Here is a 17,803-nt window from a genome sequence, read left to right as displayed (position 1 = left end):
ATATTTATCTTTATGAGATTGACTAAAGATCATCAATTTTTTTATTCAACAGATTAACTACGTATCTACCCAGCCCATTGATTTATCCTCCCCCTTTGATTTCCCTTTTCTCCCTTATGGATTACCAGGTTAATCCCTGTCCACCCTCCAGCCTATTGCTTCATCTTCCCTCGCTTGCTTCCCCCACCCACAACAACCTTCTAAGTCTGTTCCCTTTGCATCTTTTCCTGCTGTTGTTCTTTTAAACAATGATCTTATATAATACGTGTCCTTTGGTGACTGACTAATTCCACTCAGCATGATGTTAGCAGATCAGTTTTCCATTTAATTCATACACATTTTGTTTCAAGTCTATGGCCATCTGTGTTAGTCTGGGTACTTTAAAGAAACAAATCCACAGAAACACATACGTATAAGAGAGGGTTTTATATAAAGGTTAGGTGCACATCAAGAAAACATCCCAGCCTAGTGCTGCCCAAGCCCACAAGTCCAACATTAACCCATATGTTTGACAACAATCCACAAAGTCCTCCTCCATCTCACAAAACACACGCAATGTCACCGACTGCAGGAGGAAAGCCGAGTCAGTGAGCATGTAAGCATCTCAGCGCTGGCAGGGGTCTCCACACGGGTGCTCCATCACCCAGGGCTGCATCAGGGTAGGTCCATGTGGCTTCTCCTCAGGGATGCCTTGCAGGAAGTGATCCTTGCCAGCTGAAGCAGGGAACTGGCTAAGGCAGCTGCACCCTGGTCCGACCATCACAAAGCAAGAGACCTGAGAGCTTGAAAGGCGAGGCTCACTGAGCCATTTATCTCTCTGCCCTTCAATTATCCCCACATGAGTTTATCAGTCAGGTTGGCACAATAAACATTAACTCCCTCACTGTCCATACCTTCACTGTGTTTTCCGCTTCCTTCCCAATCCTTTCTGAACTTTGTCATTGGGGAAATGCTGCCTTCTGATCTCAATCGGTTGATTATTCTAAGGTGTAGGTACCTCCTTAATGTTACCATTCCTTCCACTTAATAGACCCCTCTCTTGTTTGGGTTGCACCTGACCCCAAGCTATGGTATTTTTAGTCGCCTCAGATGGATGTGAAAGTTGGACATGGAATAAAGAAGACTGAAGAAGAATCGATGCGCTTGAATTGTGGTGCTGGAGAAGAATATTGAAAGAATCACAGACTGCCACAAGGACAAACCGATCAATCTTGGGAAAAGTACAGCCAGAATATTTCTTCGAGGCAAGGATGGTGAGACTCTGTCTTACATTCTTTGGACAAACTGTCAGGAGAGACCAGTCTCTGATCAAGAGAAAGGCCCTGGAGGAGATGGAATGACACAGTGGCTGCTAGGATGGGCTCAGACATAAGGGCAGTTGTGACAGCGTAGAACCAGGCCGTGCTTCATTCTGTTGTGCACAGGGTCGCTATGGGTCAGAACAGACTCAATGGTACCTAGCAACAACAACACCGTTTGGCCGAACACTGAGTCATCGGGGTGAGTTCATTTCCAGACCTGAAGGAGACTAAGGGCCTCCAACAGTCCTTAAATGGAGTCCTTCATTTCTTCACTCTTTTTGTGCCCCAGGCCAAGAGAGATCGATAGACACCTCTTAGATGGTCATTCCTATACTTTTCATGCCCCACAAACATGAACGACCGGAAAGTGTGCACGTCAGTACCATTGGTTCTTTCACAGTATTGTGTCACCACCGCCTCTACCTGGTTCCAGAACATTCTCATCACCCCAAAAGAAGAGCCCCGTATGCATTAGGCACTTACTCCCCATTTCCTCATCCTTCGCTCGCTCGCATGCCACCCCACCCCTTCCCCCCTAGCAATCATTTCCTATCATTGTGGGCGACTCATACACTGTGTGGGAACTTTGGTGCCTGATTTTCCCCAACACGATGTTTTGGAGGCCCACTCCTATTCCCAGGAGCCCTGGTGACGTAGTGATGACGAGCTGGGCTGCTAACTGCAAGGTCAGTAGTTCAAAACCAACAGCCGCTCCTTGGGAGTCAGATGGGGCTTTCTACTCCGGTAAAGAGTTACCATCTCGGACACCCACAGGGACTGCCGGAGTCTGACCTCCAGGCAGGGTCACCATGTGTCAGAATCGGCTGGATGGCACTGAGTCTGGTTTGGTCTTGCTTTTGTCTTTTATTCACGTGACGTTAGGCAGCAGGACTTCATTGCTCCTGACAGCTGAATAATATCCATTGTGTGACTGCACCTCTGTCTACTCATTCGTCCGTCGATGGAAGGTTTAAGCTTCTGCCTTTTGGTGACCGTGAGGACCTGTGCTGTGGACATATGCATTCACATGTGTCTTTTTGTAGTTAGCTGCCAGCGAGGCCGTGCCAGGCTCCTGGACACCCTGAGCACCACAGGATGGAATCCTTGTGATCTCTCATGTGTCCTGGTCCGTCTTAGTCCAAAGTTCCATCAACTCTGTTCAGCATCACAGCCACCCGCACGCAGGCTTCGATGGAGCGCTCAGTGCTGGCTGTGCTTGACGTGCACTGGCTGGGACTTCTGGGACCTGCTCTCACTTCTTTGGGTTGTATAGATATATATGTTTGGGTGACTTCATCCAGTTCCGTGGGCTCAAAGCATAGGAGTCAACCTGTTTCTTTTTCCCACCTTCCACCATCAGCAAAATCTGTTGACTCAGCCTCCAAAATGTCTTCTGAATTTGCCCACTTCTTGCCAGCCCCAGCCTTATCCCAGAAACTGTCACCTCCCTCCTAGACAAATCCAACCACCTCTCAATTGCCACTGTCCCCCTCGCTACCATGTGTCCCTCCATGTATTAAACCCTCCCGTGGTTAAGGCAAAGCATTGGCTTACATACTTAGGACATGCTGTCAAGTTTCCAGTCCCTGGGAAAGGACTTCATGCTTGCACGAGTAGAGGGGCAGTGAAGAAGAGGAAGACCCGAAGGAGATGGATGGACACAGTGGCTGCTACAAAGAGCTCAGGCAGAGGGACAAATGTGAGGATGGTGCAGGAGCGTTGTGCAGAGGGTCACTATGGGTAGGAACTGACTAGAATGCCCCTAACAACCAGAACATGGCTAACGAGCCCTGGTGGTACCTTGGGGATTTTATGGCTTCAACCAAATTTCAAGTAAAAAAAATCTCAGGTCCCATTCCTCTCCCAGATGGTCCCTGCCTCATCTCAGGTCTTAGCGGTGGGTGTTCTCCCTCTCCTTCACTGCTTGGCAGCCTGCCTGCTGTCCCAGCCCCTCGCCCCTTCTATGTCCCCATACCACATGCCTGCTGTCCCAGCCCCTCACCACTTCTATGTCTCCATACCACATGTCTGCTGTCCCAGCCTCTCACTACTATTGCCCCGCCTCAGGGTTTTTGCCCTGCCTGGCTGATCCCTTTGCTTGGAATGACTCATCACCTAACTGGACCCTGCTATTCCCGTCTCAGTCTGATATTGATTTTTCAGAGAAAGGGTTCCTGATCACTCAGCCTACATCATACCCACCCCATCAGCCACGCCCTCATTATTCCCCTGAATTCTACTGGCTGTAGTTGTCACTAGTTTTCCAGCTAAATTTAGCTGCGTTGACTTGTGTGATCTCATGCAAACTGGATGGAAATACTGCCTGGACCTATCCCGTTTCCATCATTGATCACAGTGGGGATTGGCCCATTGTGACCCACAGAGTTTTCTTTTCTTTATTTATTTTTAGAAAACCGTTTCAAAGGTTTATTTCAGAGCTACCAGGTGAGGTTCATGGGTGCCTGAATTGGGGCCAGAGAAGTTGCGCTGCCTGGGAGGGAGAAGAAGGGTACTGGTCTGAGGTAGGAGTAGTTTGAGGAATTTTCCACAGCAGTTTGGCTGTTCTGCAAGGTGGGCAGTTAGAACTCAGTAACAATGTAACAATGCTATCGGAGCCTCTACGTCAGGGCTTCAAAGGCCATCATCAGGAGTTGTTGTGCACCATTGAGCACTGTCCTCAGGGGATTGCTCCACTTGCCTGCCCTACAATTTCCCCATTTCTGCCTAACATTCTGGTCTTTTTTGGCGATACTGGGCATTGTAGTTTGTCTGTCTGCTCCCTGCTGGTAGGGGGTGCTGTGGAGCTTAAACACTGGAGTGGGCAGAAGGGGGACTGGTGGGCAAGTGGGTGTACGAGTGGAGAAGAAGCTGGTTCACCGTGACCCTGGACAGTTCTCGTATGCGCCACGGGATAAATCTGAGAAAGCATGGAGCTTGATTGCTACCCTAGACTCGGCGAGGGTGATCGGGTCATTGAGTCCGGACTCCATCAGTCTTCAGCAGCTAGGCCCAGTAGTGTCAACAGCAGGTCGGGGCTTGGGGGGGACTGGCCTTCCATGGCTGGGCGCTGAAGGAGAGTCACTTCTCTAGTGGCTCTGTTGACCGCATGCTGGACAAGGCTTGTTGGGTGGACGAGGTCATGGGCAATGATTGGCCCAGGGACCTTTTTGGCCACACTTGAAGCAGACCCCTGGGGGTGGTCTGAAACTGCTGTTCCCAGGGCCTGGGAAGGATGCCGATGTCTTCTTGATTGCCGAGGGCCTCAGGGCTCCACCCACAGGGTTTTCATTGGCTGATTTTCAGAAGTAGGCTGCCAAACCTTTCTTCCTAGTCTGTCTTAGTGTGGAAACTCCACTGAAACCAGTTCAACATCATAAACCTTAAAAAACAAACCACCACCACCAACAACAAAAACTCACTGCCATCCAGTCACTGTTGACCTAAAGGGATACTACAGGACAGGGTAGGACTGCCCCTGTGGGTTTCTGAGACTGTAACTCTTTATGGGAATAGAGAGCCCCATCTTTAGCCCATGGAGTGGTCGGTGGTTTTGAACTGCTGACCTCACAGTTAGCAGCCCACCAGGGCTCCTTACACTGCTGCGCATATGATTACTGTCTGGGACTTGAACGTAGGTCTCCTGCAAGGCAGGCACGACACCCCCCCCCACTGGGCCACCCATGTTCCTTGTAGCTACCTTGACTCACTACTCTCAGCAGAGAGTGGGCTGTGATCTAGCATCAGGCATTAATTTCATATCCAAAGACTCCACAATCCATGCTCAGGGAAGCAGCCGTCGAGATCTCACAGGACACGTTGCATGGGTGAATCTGGTGCACACGACCTCTTTAAAGCATTGCAGAGAGCGGATATTACTTGGAGGACCTGACCCAAGCTGTGGTCTTTCAGTCGCCTCACCTGCATGTGAACGTTGGATGCTGAGTAAGGAAGACCAGCGAAAAGGTAATACATTCGAGTGCTGTGTTGGAGAAGCCTACTGGAGCACCCTGGACTGGCCAAACGACAAACCAATCTGTCTCAGAAGTACAGCCGGACTGCTCCTTAGAGGCAAGGATGGAAAGACTTTGTCACCAGTCCCTGGAGAAGGACTTGCTGCATGGTAAAGTAGGTGGTCAGCAGAAAAGAGGAAGACCCTCAAGGAGACGGACTGACACGGTGACTGCAACAACGGGCTCGAATGTAAGCACACGGGCAAGGACGGCAGTGTTTCGTGCTGTTGTGCAGGGCGTGCCACTAGGAGTCAGAGCCAACTCAATGGCATCGAACAATAGCCAAACCTCCCTCCCGTGACTGGACTAGACGTGTGCCCAGCACAGAATCATCGCTCCTGGGTTACTATGTCATGGTGCGGACTAGACACCTACCCCAGTATTGGGATTAAAGAGGTAAATCGGACCTGGAGGTCACAGTCGAATTAGAGAGACAAACACAAGCAGGTCTCAGAGTGGTCCCACCCGAATGTGGCACCCAGAAACCCTTGCATGATGAGATGTCCACACCCGTTATGCCTAAATGTTGAGCCAGGAAATCAGGCTCTCTCCTCTGATCCGGACCAATATACCTTCAGAATGACCTAGAAGGCCAAGTTCAAGTTCACACATTATGGGAGTCCTAAAAATTACAGGAGGAGCCCTGGTGCTGTAGGGGCTACACGGTGGCCTGCTCACTGTCAGGTCAGCAGCTGGAGCCCCACAGCTGGAAACCCCACAGCTGGAACCCCCAGCCACTGTGCAGGAGGAAGATGGGACTTTTTACTCCCGGCAAGCGTTACAGCCTCTAGCAATTGTACAATTCTGCTTGACGTGATTGAACGATGGACTGATAGGATATATGTCTTAAATCCCAGTTAACAATAATAATAAAAGGGTTGCAGTCTCAGAAACTCACGGGGGCAGTTCTACCCCATTCTATAGGGTCGCTATGAGTTGGCAGGGACTCGACAACAGGGAGTTTGGTTTTTGCAGCAGTTACAGACTAGAATGCGGGGCACAGAGAGCCAATCTTCTAGTCTCAATTCGTCTATTCTCACGAATTCTATCAGGCAGAGTCAGGGCCCTTGCGTGGATTCACAGGGACACCCCAGCCTGCCTGAGCAGCTCTTTCCATACCCCTCTGCCAACAGTCATCCCTTGGCTACCTCCCAGGCTGGGGGTGGGGGTCATGCCCTGGCAGTTCAGTCTGCCCTCTGGAGGACCCAGGGACAAGGTCATACATGTCTTGGCAGTGAACTCAGGGCATTCTGGGCTCCCAAGAACCGAGAGGGTGACCTAGAAGAAGGAGGTGCTGGAGGTGTGGGACTTAGGGGCCCCTATCCCCTCGGCCCCACCAGGAGGGACAAAGGCAGCTAGAGTGATGCCCTCGGATCATCTCAGATACGAGGGCCAAGGGAGTGTTCCTCTTCTTGGGGCTGAGATCAAATTGCACAGTGCAACCAGGGCTGTGGCAGGGTTCGGGGGGGGGGTGCACAAGAGAACAGAGTGGCCCCCTGGACCAGCCTGAAGAGGAGATGATTTTCCCAAATGCACCCAAGCTCACCGCACCATCCATAGATTAGAACTGCCTCTGTCCATGTCAACCTTCACCGGCAAAGACAGCCTCATCTTTCTCCTCTGGAGCAGAGGCTGGGTGTGAACTGCTGATCTTGTGGTTAGCAGCCCAATTCGTTATCTACTTCACCACTGGATTTCAAGTTAAAGAACTATTGAGTTAGCTGAGAAAGGGTGTGCTAGCCCTTTAAGGTGTGAAGGTGTGTGTGTGTGTGTGTGTGTGTGTGTGTGTGTGTGTGTGTGTGTGTGTGTGTGTGTGTGTAGGGGATGGGGTGAGTAAGAAACCAAGATCTGAGTGGAAAGTTCTCTCACTTTCACGACCACCCACCCCTAACTGCATCTGAGGGGCGTCCAGAGTCCTGGAGGCTGCTTGGGATCCAATTTGACCCATTTCACAGCAGAGAGAACCAAGGTCTAGAACCATGAAGCAAGTTGCCCAGTTTCCCAGGTCAAGCCTTCCTGGCTCCCATGATGCTCTGCCCCTGGTCTCCAGGAGCCTCCAGATGGGTCAGTGCGTCCCCTCCCCCACCCCAGAGCCAGGGGCCCAGAAGGGAGGGCTATGGTGTGCACAGGGGTGGATCACCCTTGGGGTGGGAGGGGGGCAATTGAACTGGGGTCTTCTGTCTGGGGTGAGAAATGGGGGGTGCATGTAGTTTTCGGGGAGGGGTGTCAGGGGCACCCCCTGTCAGCATGGCTGGCCACGCGTGTGCAAGTGTGTTTGCCAGGAGGTGGCGGAGAGAGCTCAGGGAGGCCAGCAGCTGGTAAATAATTGATCAGGACAGCTGATAGTACCTCCCCAGAACTGCGGCCAGCCCCCAGCCCCCCTCACCCCAGGCTCCCGCCTCCCTCCAGGCCCAAACCAGCTGGACCAGCTCTCCCGGTACCGCCCGCCAGCAGCCCCCCCTTCCAGCCGGCCAAGTCACAGCTCCAGGGCACCTTCAGACAAGCGGGTGGTGGGCCCTGAACTCCAAGGCACGTGTGCGTGGGCTTTGGGCAGAGATGGCCCTGCAAAGCCAGGCGTGGTCTTCGGCCACACCCATGTAAGTGTCCAGGGTCAGGCGTGGGGGCCTCGGGTCTGGTCTGGAAGGGCCATGGGGGACGGACATTGGCTCGGCTCTGCAGCTCAGAGTCCCAGCCAGCCTTTCCTGAGGGAACAAGGAAGGGTAGAGGGGACAGCAGCTACTCAGGGGCCTCTTCAATGTCCCTCTGTCCCTGGGAGGCAGGTTGGAGGTGTGGACCCCTTCCCCGGCCCCTTTCTCTACAGGGGATTTTCCACCCTAGCAGGTTGCAAGCTCAAAGTCCAACCTGGGGGTGGGGCCAGGGCTGGAAGGGGAGGCGGGGTGCCGGGGTCCCTGGCTTCTAGGCTCTGCCTCTTACTGTGTAGGGTGCAGGGTGGGCGGGAAAGTTGGAGGCACCGAGGCAGTAACAGCCCTGAAGTGGGAAAGACAATGGCAAAATCCAACAGATGACCTGTTTGATGAAATGGCCTCTGCTGTCCCATCCCGGGTGACATCAGCCTGAGAGCCTGCCCTCCCACAGGTAGACGCTGCAGCGGCAGCACGTGGGGTGCTTCAGGACGTTGCGGTGTCTCATACCTGGGGGCCTTTTAAAACAAGAGTGTGGAGGGGCTCTAAGGGCTTTTAAAGATTCTGGGGAAGAGGCTCCCCCAGGGACCCCAATTCATTTTCTCACCCTTTTGGGTCCCCCATTGCATTATTTACCAACTACAAACCTGGTTGCCTAGCAATTGGGAACCCGATCCCCCCCATCAAGGAAGAGGCAGAGAGATTACATCTTGGGGGTAGGATCTCACAGGGGGGGGCCTCACTTCTCCCCCAGGGACAAACCTATAAACAGGTTGTGTGGATGGGGACGGAGGGGGCTTGAGGTGGGAGACTCTGAAAATATGACTTCCGCAGAAATCCTGGCTGTCAGGCAAAGTGGGGCTCCTAGCCGATCCCCCTCCCCGCCCCCACTGTCTGTGAGTGGTTTGAATTTGAATCTGCGAGCCTCCGGTTCTTGTCTTCTTAGCCCAGTGATTGCTTCTCAGAACCTCAGTCCTCCCCCTCTGTAAAATGGGAGCAGGAACACCACTCCCTCAGGGCTTGTTGCGAGGGTGAGTAGCTGCTCCACATGAAGCACAGACAGGGCGCCTGGCACGTGGTACCCACGCACTGAAGAGTTGGCTAATTTTATTCTTGGCTGGGAATGTCTACTTAGCAATCACTCAGCCACAGCGGGGCACGGTCTGGCCAGGAGGTGGCTGAGGCTGTGGGAGCGGAAGTGTGGTTGGGCCACTTAGAGCAATGTATAGACAGGGTGTGCTAAATAAGTGCTCCTGGGGCCCGGCTGCCCAGCGGGTACGGGAAAGGTCAGCGGGCTGGAAGCCAGCCATCGTTCTGAGAGCAGTGTGGCAGCTCTGCTGTGTCCTGTAGGGTCACTATGAGCCGTGGTGGGCTCTCTGACAATGGATTTGGCTTAAATACACACTTGGTGTGGCCCAGGAAGACCTGGGACTCCCCATGGGTTCGGCCAATGGAATGATGCTCCCTCAACGGGCTCTTGTTCAAATTACAAAGCGGTGACGTCAGGAAGGGGCCCTGGTTGTATAGCGGGTTACAGGGGGGCTGCTGCCAGCCAGGTCAGCAGTTGAAAGCCTCCAGCCGTGCCCCTGGGGAGAAGGAGACTTTCTGCTCCCGGTCACTCACAAGGCACAGCTGTACGTTGCCCTGTAGGGCCACTATCAGTCAAGATGGACTCAATGACAGGGAGCTGCCATTTGCTGCTCACGGAGTCCTGGTAGGAGAGTGGGTTAAGGGCTGGACTGCTAACCACAACATTGGAGGTTCAAAGCTCCCTATGGGAGGAGACGGAGGCTGTCTGCTCCTGGATCACAGCATTGGAAACCCTAAAGAGCCGTCGTGCCCTGCCCTGCAGGCTTGCAGTGGGTTTGGTTTGGGGCATGGAATTACTGCTCTGGCCAGCCTCGGGCTTCCGGGGCAGCAGAGGAGGGTTGGGGCAAGGGGCTAGAGTAGGATTCTAGGAGGCACAAGGAGAGAGGACTCTCAGGTTAACCTTCAACAGTGGATTCCCCCTCCTCGCCCCTCCCCCAGCTCAGAGTCCAGACCGAGGCAGTGTGACCCAGTGACCCTTGCTCCCCGCCAGGAGGATTGGCAACTGGAGTTCTCAGGGCAGTGGCCTGTGTCCAGGGCAGGATGGGCACTTCTCCCCCCAGACTTCCTTATGCCCCAGCACCCAAGGGCTCCTGGGCCAGGAAAGAGGAGGCCTTCGACTTCTGTCAGATTTGCTGCCTTGCCAGCCCTACACTGGGTGGCCATGAATCTACTTGGTGGCAGTGGGGTAGGAGACAAGCACCCTCCTGAGAGTGGGCAAAAGACAAGGGACTGAGGACATGTTAGGGGCCTCGCAGGACTGGAGAGGGCCTGTAGGAGAGACCGCGAAGGGTCCTCTCATTAATAAGCATGGTTAATGATGTGCATAATGAAAATTATTAATAACAAACCACACTACTCCTTTGAGGACAGTGTCCTAAGCTGTTTCCCTGTTTGGATACTTCCTTGGATACTTCTTTACAAGAGCCTTCCAAGGTGGGGGGGGGTGCGTCATTCCAGTCCATTTTACAGAAGAGGACACTGAGGCTCAGTGTGTGTGGGGGGCCTCTAGGATTAGAAAGGGCTTTCAATCAAACTCATGCTGCGGGTTTCGGAGACTATAACTGTTTATAGGAGTTGAAAGCCCAGTCTTTGGGCTTCGAACTGCTCACCATGAGGATCATAGCCCAACTCATAACCACTACACCACCAGGGCTCCTAGAAAGGGCTTTAGCTCAGCCTTTAAGGCGACCCTCGCCCACGGCCTGACTCTTCCAGGTACAGAGTGCCCGGATTTGGTCCGTTTTTCTGCAGCTCGGGGATCTTGGTGGTGGGAGTGGGGTCGGGGGGCTTTCAAGAGGGTGGCCTTGCTTAGGGGTGGAAACTCGGGGACCACTCCCCCTTACAGCAGCCCCCTTGCCCGCTCCCCACAGGCCCATGGCTGAGAGCTCCCTCTACCGGCAGCGGCTAGAGGTCATCGCTGTAAGTCAATCCCTCCCGGGCACGCGCCCACGCCCTAGGCATCCCAACCTTGTGCACCCCTCCCCTCGCCTCCCCATTCCCCAGGAGCCAGTGCCTCTGTCCCCAACCCGCCGGGGCACCCGACCTCTCCTGACCTTTCCACTTCAGGGTGGTGGGGCTCCCAGAACGTGCACCGCCCACCTCCCGCCGTCTTCCTAACCCTCCTCGCACCCCATCTTTGTGGACTTTTCTCACTGACCCGCTCTGGTTCTTTCCTCCTCCTTAATCTGCCCTTCCAACCTTCCTCTTTTGGACGGCTCCGACTCTGCACCCCATATCTCTGTGTCCCATCTCATTAAACCGCTGTTTCCTACCATACACCTAGACCCTGAGCTCTGTACCCCATCTCAGTGCTGCACCCACCTACGCCCCTCTATTTCTGAGAGTCTCATCTTGGAGAACCCCACTTTTCTGGGGCCCCCGAGTTTGCATCCCTCTCTGAGCCCCGTCTCTACACCTCATCTTTTCTCGGACTCGCTCATCTCATTCGACCCCATCTCTCTGATCTCTGATTGCCCCTCCTCGTCCCACTTCCAATCCCAAGCTCCGCCCCACCGCCCCGCCCCAGACCCCCACGGCGCGCGGGCGTGGCCTCCGCAGCATCGCGGGCGCGGCCGGCCCCGCCCCGGCCCCGCCCCGCCGGCTGCTGAGTCAGCGCTGCCACAGCCCCCTCCCCGCTCGCTGGTCCACCCTCCGCTGGGGAGACCCGGGGAGCCCCGAGGGGGGAGGCGGCGGCGGTCCCGACTAGCCCGCGGGCAGCTCCGGGTCCGCTGTGCAGGAGAAGCGGCGGCTGCAGGAGGAGATCCGTGCGGCGCGCCTGGAGCTGGAGGAGGAGAAGCTCCGCGTGGAGCGGCTTAAGGTGGGGGGCGCCTGCTGGACTGCAGAAGGAAGTGGGGTGACTGGGCGACGCGAGGTGGGGGGAGACAAAAGGAGCTTCCGTCCACTCTCGGAGCCGGGGACAGTCGTCTTAGCTCCTGGGGACTTCTGTCTCAGCATGGGTAGGGTGGGGTGGGGTGGGTGTAGGGGGATGGGCTTGGTCAGCACATTTGTGCCCCCTTAGGGAGGAGGATGAAGACAATGGAAGGAAGTGTCTCCCAATTGTCAGCCCAACTTTGGGAGGAGGGGGGTCATTGATTTTATCTTGAGGGTGTCAGTCCCATCAGGGAGGGCTGTGGGGGGAGTGAGGGGGTGTCTGTTCCATCCTGGGGGGCATGGGGTGATGGAGGGTCTGTCCCATGGGTAGGGTTACCCCCATGGTATCACAGGATGTCTGCCCCATGGGAAGGGCTGTGGGGTGATGGGTGTCTGTCCCAGCCAGGAGGATTGTGGGGGTGATGAGGTATCTATCGGTCCCATCAGGAGGGATTTGGGGGTGATGGGGTTTTTCCCATGAGGGGAACTGTGGCCCCAAGGTGATGGGTATCTGTCCCAAGGGGGAAAGCTGTGGGGCTGATGGGGTGTGTGTCCCATCATCAGGGGGACGACAGGGTGATGAATCTGAGACTGTGGCTCTGAGGTGATGGTTGGCTGATCCACTGGGTGTAGGGCTTATGGGATGCCTGCCTCAGATGGGAGGGATGTGGAGTTGACGAGGTGTCTGTGGGGTTTTAGGATGACTCCCATTAGGGGGACTGTGGCTCTGGGGAGATGGTATCTATTCCATCTGGGAGGGGCTGAAGGGGCTTGGGGTGCCTGTCCCATTGGGGAAGGCTGTGGGTCTGATGGGGTGGATAGCCATTCCATCAGTGGGGAATATAGGGTGATAGGCTGTCTGTCCCATGAGGGGGCTATGCCCTTGGGGTGATGAGAATCTATCCCAACGGGGAGGACTGTGGGGTAATGGGGTATCTGTCCCATTAGGGTGATTGTGGCCCCAGGTGATGGGTGTCTGTTCCACCTGCAAAGACAATAGGGTGATGGAATTTCTTTCCCATAGGGGAGGGCTGTGGCCTTATGATAATGGGGTATCTGTCTAATCAGGCAGCACTGTACTGTTGGAGTCATGGGGTATCTGTCCCATTGGGGAGGGTTGTGAGGGTGATGGGGTATCTGTACAATTTAGGGGGGCTATGACCTTGAGGTGATAGGGTGTGTCTCCTTGGGGAGGGCTGTGGGGGTGATGGCATGTCTGTCCCATCTGAGAGGCTCTGCGACAATAAGCAATCGGCCCTGGTAGGACACTGAGTGGGGTGGGGGAGTCTCATGCCCAGTCCCACATCTTCCCCCGCCCAGAGGAAGTCACTCCGGGAGCGCTGGCTGATGGATCGGGCGGCGGAAGGACAGGACTGGCCCAAGGACCCTACCTCGCAGGATTCCCAATCACCTGAGGGCCAGGCCCAGGCCCGTATCCAGAACCTGGAAGACAGCTTGTTCACGTGAGTAGGACCCTGCCTACTGACCCTTTCCCACCTGGCACTGACAGGACCTGGGGCCCCCAGGGAGGTGGCAAATTGGGCCAGGAGGCCTGGCTCTTTCCCAGGAGTCCCCTCCCTTTCCCAGACTCCAGTCCCAGTTGCAGCTGCTGCAGAGTGCGTCCACAGGTGCCCAGCGCAAGCCTTCCTGGCGCAGACAGGTGAGGAGTGATGGGTGTCTGTTCCATTGGGGAGGCATCAGGGGGTGATGAGCCACCGAAAGTGGCGCTTGGGAGCAGGGGCACTCAACACAACCAAAGGTGGGCCCCCCCCCGCAAAGCACAACTTGACTGCCAGATCTGATTTCAAATCTACCCTCTGCTGCCCTTGGCTCTGGGACCTGGGGCAAACAGCTTTCCAGGCAAGAATCTCAGTGTCTCATGTCTTAAGTGGGAATGGTGACAGCATCCACCAACCAGCAAGAGCTTCTTGGGGGCGGGGGTGGTCAGGGGGGTGCTGTCGCAAGGCAAATAGCCTCCTACCTGTAACAGCATATGGAGACATTGGGAGAAAAGTTACCTCCCATGGTGGAGGAACCAGGCACCAGGCACACCTGGTGGTGCAATGCATTTAGCTCAGGCTATTTAACCTCAGGGTCTAAGGTTTGAACCCACCAGCTGCTTCTCAGGAGGAAGAGGAGACTGTGTGCACCCCTAAAGATTGTATAGCCTCAGAACCCCAACGGAGGGGAGGGGAGCTATGAGGAGGAGTCGGCTTAGTGGCTGGGGACTTGTTTGTTTGGTTTACATTATGGCTCAGATGAGCAGTTAGGCAGAAGGTCCTGGTAAGAGGTCATGGGAGTCACCACCAGTCACTCTCCCCTTGGGATGTGTGTGTGTTTTTATCTTTTTTCATTTTGGTGGCGGCGGGGGGGGGGGGGGGTTGAGAGTGGGAGGGAACAGCACCTATAGTTCGTACTCATTCCCCTCCCATATGGCACCTGAGCTTTTGAGATCCAGGGTGCTGCCTGCCAAAGTCTGACTTCCACAGTCTCTAGTGTCTCACCTCCCCGTGCCTGTCAGATAGGAGCCCTGGTGACACAGTGGTTACTCGGTGGGCTACTAACTGCAAGGTCAGTGGTTCAAAACCACCACCTGCTTTTTGGCAGAAATGCAGGGCTTTCTACTCCTGTAAAGACTTACAGTCTCAGAAACCCATAAAGGCAGTTCTCCCTTGTCCTAGAACAGCGGTTCTCAACCTTCCTCATGCTGAGACCCTTTCATACAGTTCCTCATGTTGTAGTGACCCCCCCCACCCCACCAACCATAATATTTTCGTTGCTACTTCATCACTGTCATTTTGCTACTGTGATGAATCGGGCAACCCCTATCAAAGGGTTTTTAGACCTCCAAGGGGGGCGTGACCCACAGGTTGAGAACCACTGTCCTATAGGGTTGGTACAAGTTGACATTGATTTGATGGCAATGAGTTTGGTTTTTTTGGTGGGGAGCCTACTGCCTGGGGTGGGACGCGCCTGTTGAATGTGAGTATAAGCCAGGCATTCATTGTTGCATGTGCTTAAGCAGGCCCCCAGCCCTGGGAACTCAAGCTATGGTGGGGTGAGCACCAGAGTGAGGGTGGGAGTTCCAGGAAGATTTCCTGGAGGTGGTGACATTAAAGCTGACTCTAAATGGGAAGCAGGCAAATGGCAGAGGGTGTTCCGAGCAGAGCAGAGGGAGACCCAGTGCAGAGGCCTGGGGGCTGGAGAGTGAGTGAGCATCGGCCAGAGACCCAGCAAAGAGCCCTGGAGCTGGCCTAGCACCCCGCCTGGTGGCCCCTGTTCCCCTCTCTTAGTGTGAGCCAACCTCTCCCCTTCTCCCCCCAGCCACACACTGGCCCTCTTGTCTTTGAAAAGGCTCAGCTTATTCTGGCCTCTGCCTAGAACACCCTTCCTCACCCTCTTGACTGGCTGGCTCATCTCACCTTCTGCAGAGCAGTTTACCGATCACCCCACCCCCTGTCCCATACCTCGCCGTCCTATCCCCATCCACAGTGTCAGTGCCATGAGCACAGGGCTTCCGTCCTCCTGGCTGGAGGTAACCCCGGTATATCTGACAAAGTAGGGCCCCAACACACAGGGAATGAGGGAAGGAACTCGGTACTGATTAAGAGCGCCCGGTCAAGGGCAAGAAGCCAGGCACTGGGGAGCCAGAGAGTTGTTAGAGCAGGGTGGGAACAGGCATGCAGGGAGCCTGGGGGGGGACAACACTGGGCCTGACCTTGTCCCTTGTCTCTGCCTTCCCTACAGGGTCACCGTCCTCTCTCCCAGACAGCTCTGGAGGCAAGTCCAGCAGGTGGGTATCCAGAGTCAGGTTGTCCTCAGAATGGTGGCCCCAAAGGACTGAAACTGGGGACTCCCGGGTCCCTGCTCACCCTGGGCCTCTCTCTCCTCTCCTTCCCGCCCTGACTGCTCAGATGCGGCAGATGCAGACAAGAGAGCCTCCTTGCCACCTTCACTGGCTGGCATGTCCCCGGAGTCCCCTTCGGAGCCCAGCGAGGAGGCTGCCTCGAGGCAGGCCCCTGGGGTGATGGGCCCCTCTTCAGAAGCCAACGGCCCCTGCCCTGGTCCCAGCTCTCCTTTGGAAGGAGCAGCAGTGGCTGAGAGGGGGGTGGATGAAGCCAAAGGAGGGGGTGTAGTGGAGGTGGTGTGGGAGGGGCTGAGAGCCACAGAGGACTGTGCTACAGGGGCCTCGGGCCCAGAGCTGGAGGCAAAGGTGGAGGAGGTAGTGCTGGCGGCCATTGGGGACAGGCAGGTGGCTGGCAGCCCAGAGCTCCCGTCCTGGGTGAAGGAGGACAGGGAGGTTGTGGAGGTGGTCTGGGAAGGGGTAGGGGGCATGGAGGGCAGTGACTCAGAGCACACCCGGGCGGGAGGCTCGGGCCAGGAGGCCACACAACTCAGCTCACCAAGGCTCCCGGAGCAGCTACGGGAAACAGCTTCTAGGAAAGGGTCAGAGGCTTGTAGGAGCAGCCCCGAGGGCAATGGGCAGGGGGGCTCTGGAGGCGAGGAGGGGTCTTTCATCTGGGTGGAGAGAGTGGCCCTCAGTGAGGAGTGGGAGGAGCTCCTGGTGGAGGGCCTGGAGGGGCCTGTGGGCAGGGAGGCAGGAGATGGGGGTCTGCTGGGATCAGAGAAGGCAGGCAGTGAGGAAACCTGGGAAGTGGAGAGGAGGAGAGCCGAAGAGCCCCAGGGTGTAGAGGATCAGGGGTCTGAGAGGGATGGAGCTGAGGAACCCCCTGGAGTCGAGCAGCAAGGGGATGAGGGAGAGCCAGGGACAGAAAGGAGCAGAGCTGAGGGGTCTCCGAAGACAGAGGAAGCAGGAAGGGAGGAGCAGCCAGGGGCGGAGAAGAGAGCCGAGGACGCGCAGGAAGGGGAGATCGCAGAAGCTGGAGGATCGCTGAGAGCGGAAGAAAGTGGTGAGGAACAGCCAGGGGCCGAGGAGAAGGCAGGAGGGGAGGCCTTGGGAGACGAGAAGGCAGGAGGTGAGGTGCAGCCGGAGGTTGAGCAGAGAGCAGAGGAACCAGGGGAAGCTGAGCAAACCCCAGGGGGTGGGGACGCACTGGAGGAAGAGAGCAAAGGAGGTGAGGAGGTGGAGCAAAGAGGTGAAGCCCCACTGGAGGCAGAGAAGACCCAGGGGGCTGAGGAAGGTCAGAACGCAGAAGAGTCAGCAGAGTCCCAGGGCGCCAAGGCACCCGAGGCAGAGGAGGTGGGTGAGGCAGGTGCTCCCGGGGAGGCCAAAGAAGAGCTGCAACCTGAGGAGAAGCAGGAAGGCCCCCCAGAGGAGGAAGCAGCAAACCCCCAAACCTCCGCTGAGGACCAGGGCCCTGCGGGAGATGCCACACCCCTCCAGGCGGAGACCACCCCCTCGGAGCAGCCCTCTGAGCGCCAGCCTCTGCTTCCAGTGGAGGGGCCCTGCGCCAACACTACCACCACCACTGCCCACCCCGCGCCCACCTATGCCCCAGCCCGGCAGCCCGAGCCACCTGCCCCCACTGAGGGGGAAGAGGCGTCTGGCCCTAAGCAAAAGACGTGCCAGTGCTGTGCGGTTATGTGAGGCCGCAGCCCGCCTCGCCCAGCTCCTCTCTCAGCTACCTCGGCCTCTTGGCAACCAGCAGAGGGTCCCAGGCACAGACAGGGCACCAAGGGACTTGGCCTTGGCCCCTCCACCTCCACCTGGGCTTCCGGACCCCCTGGCCCACCGCCTGTGCCCCCAGCCCCCTTCTGCAACAAAGCCTTTATACTTGAAAATAAAACGTTCAACCATCCATTGGCTCGCAGCAGCGTGTGTCAGTGTACATCTTGCTAACACAGAGCCACCCCGCCCCCCACACCCATCCTGCCGGGAGATCAGGAGTGTGACACAGACTAATGGGCTTAGCTGCTGTAACAAGAAGAC

At 56.0% G+C, this 17,803-nt stretch overlaps 1 protein-coding gene across 1 annotated transcript; it reads left to right on the top strand.

The window, feature by feature from the left end:
- The first annotated feature begins 11,640 nt into the window (after positions 1-11,640).
- On the top strand, positions 11,641-17,672 carry PALM3 (paralemmin 3). Its single transcript, XM_075536850.1, has 5 exons — positions 11,641-11,860; positions 13,234-13,376; positions 13,501-13,573; positions 15,661-15,706; positions 15,828-17,672. Exons 2-5 carry the CDS (start codon positions 13,261-13,263, stop codon positions 17,459-17,461), a joined length of 1,869 nt encoding a protein of 622 aa, XP_075392965.1. The 5' UTR covers positions 11,641-11,860; positions 13,234-13,260; the 3' UTR covers positions 17,462-17,672.
- Positions 17,673-17,803: the final 131 nt, after the last annotated feature.

This window comes from Tenrec ecaudatus, chromosome 1 (assembly GCF_050624435.1).
Source record: "Tenrec ecaudatus isolate mTenEca1 chromosome 1, mTenEca1.hap1, whole genome shotgun sequence".
Taxonomy (NCBI): Eukaryota; Metazoa; Chordata; class Mammalia; order Afrosoricida; family Tenrecidae; genus Tenrec; species Tenrec ecaudatus.
This window is presented reverse-complemented; position numbering and strand designations above follow the sequence as displayed.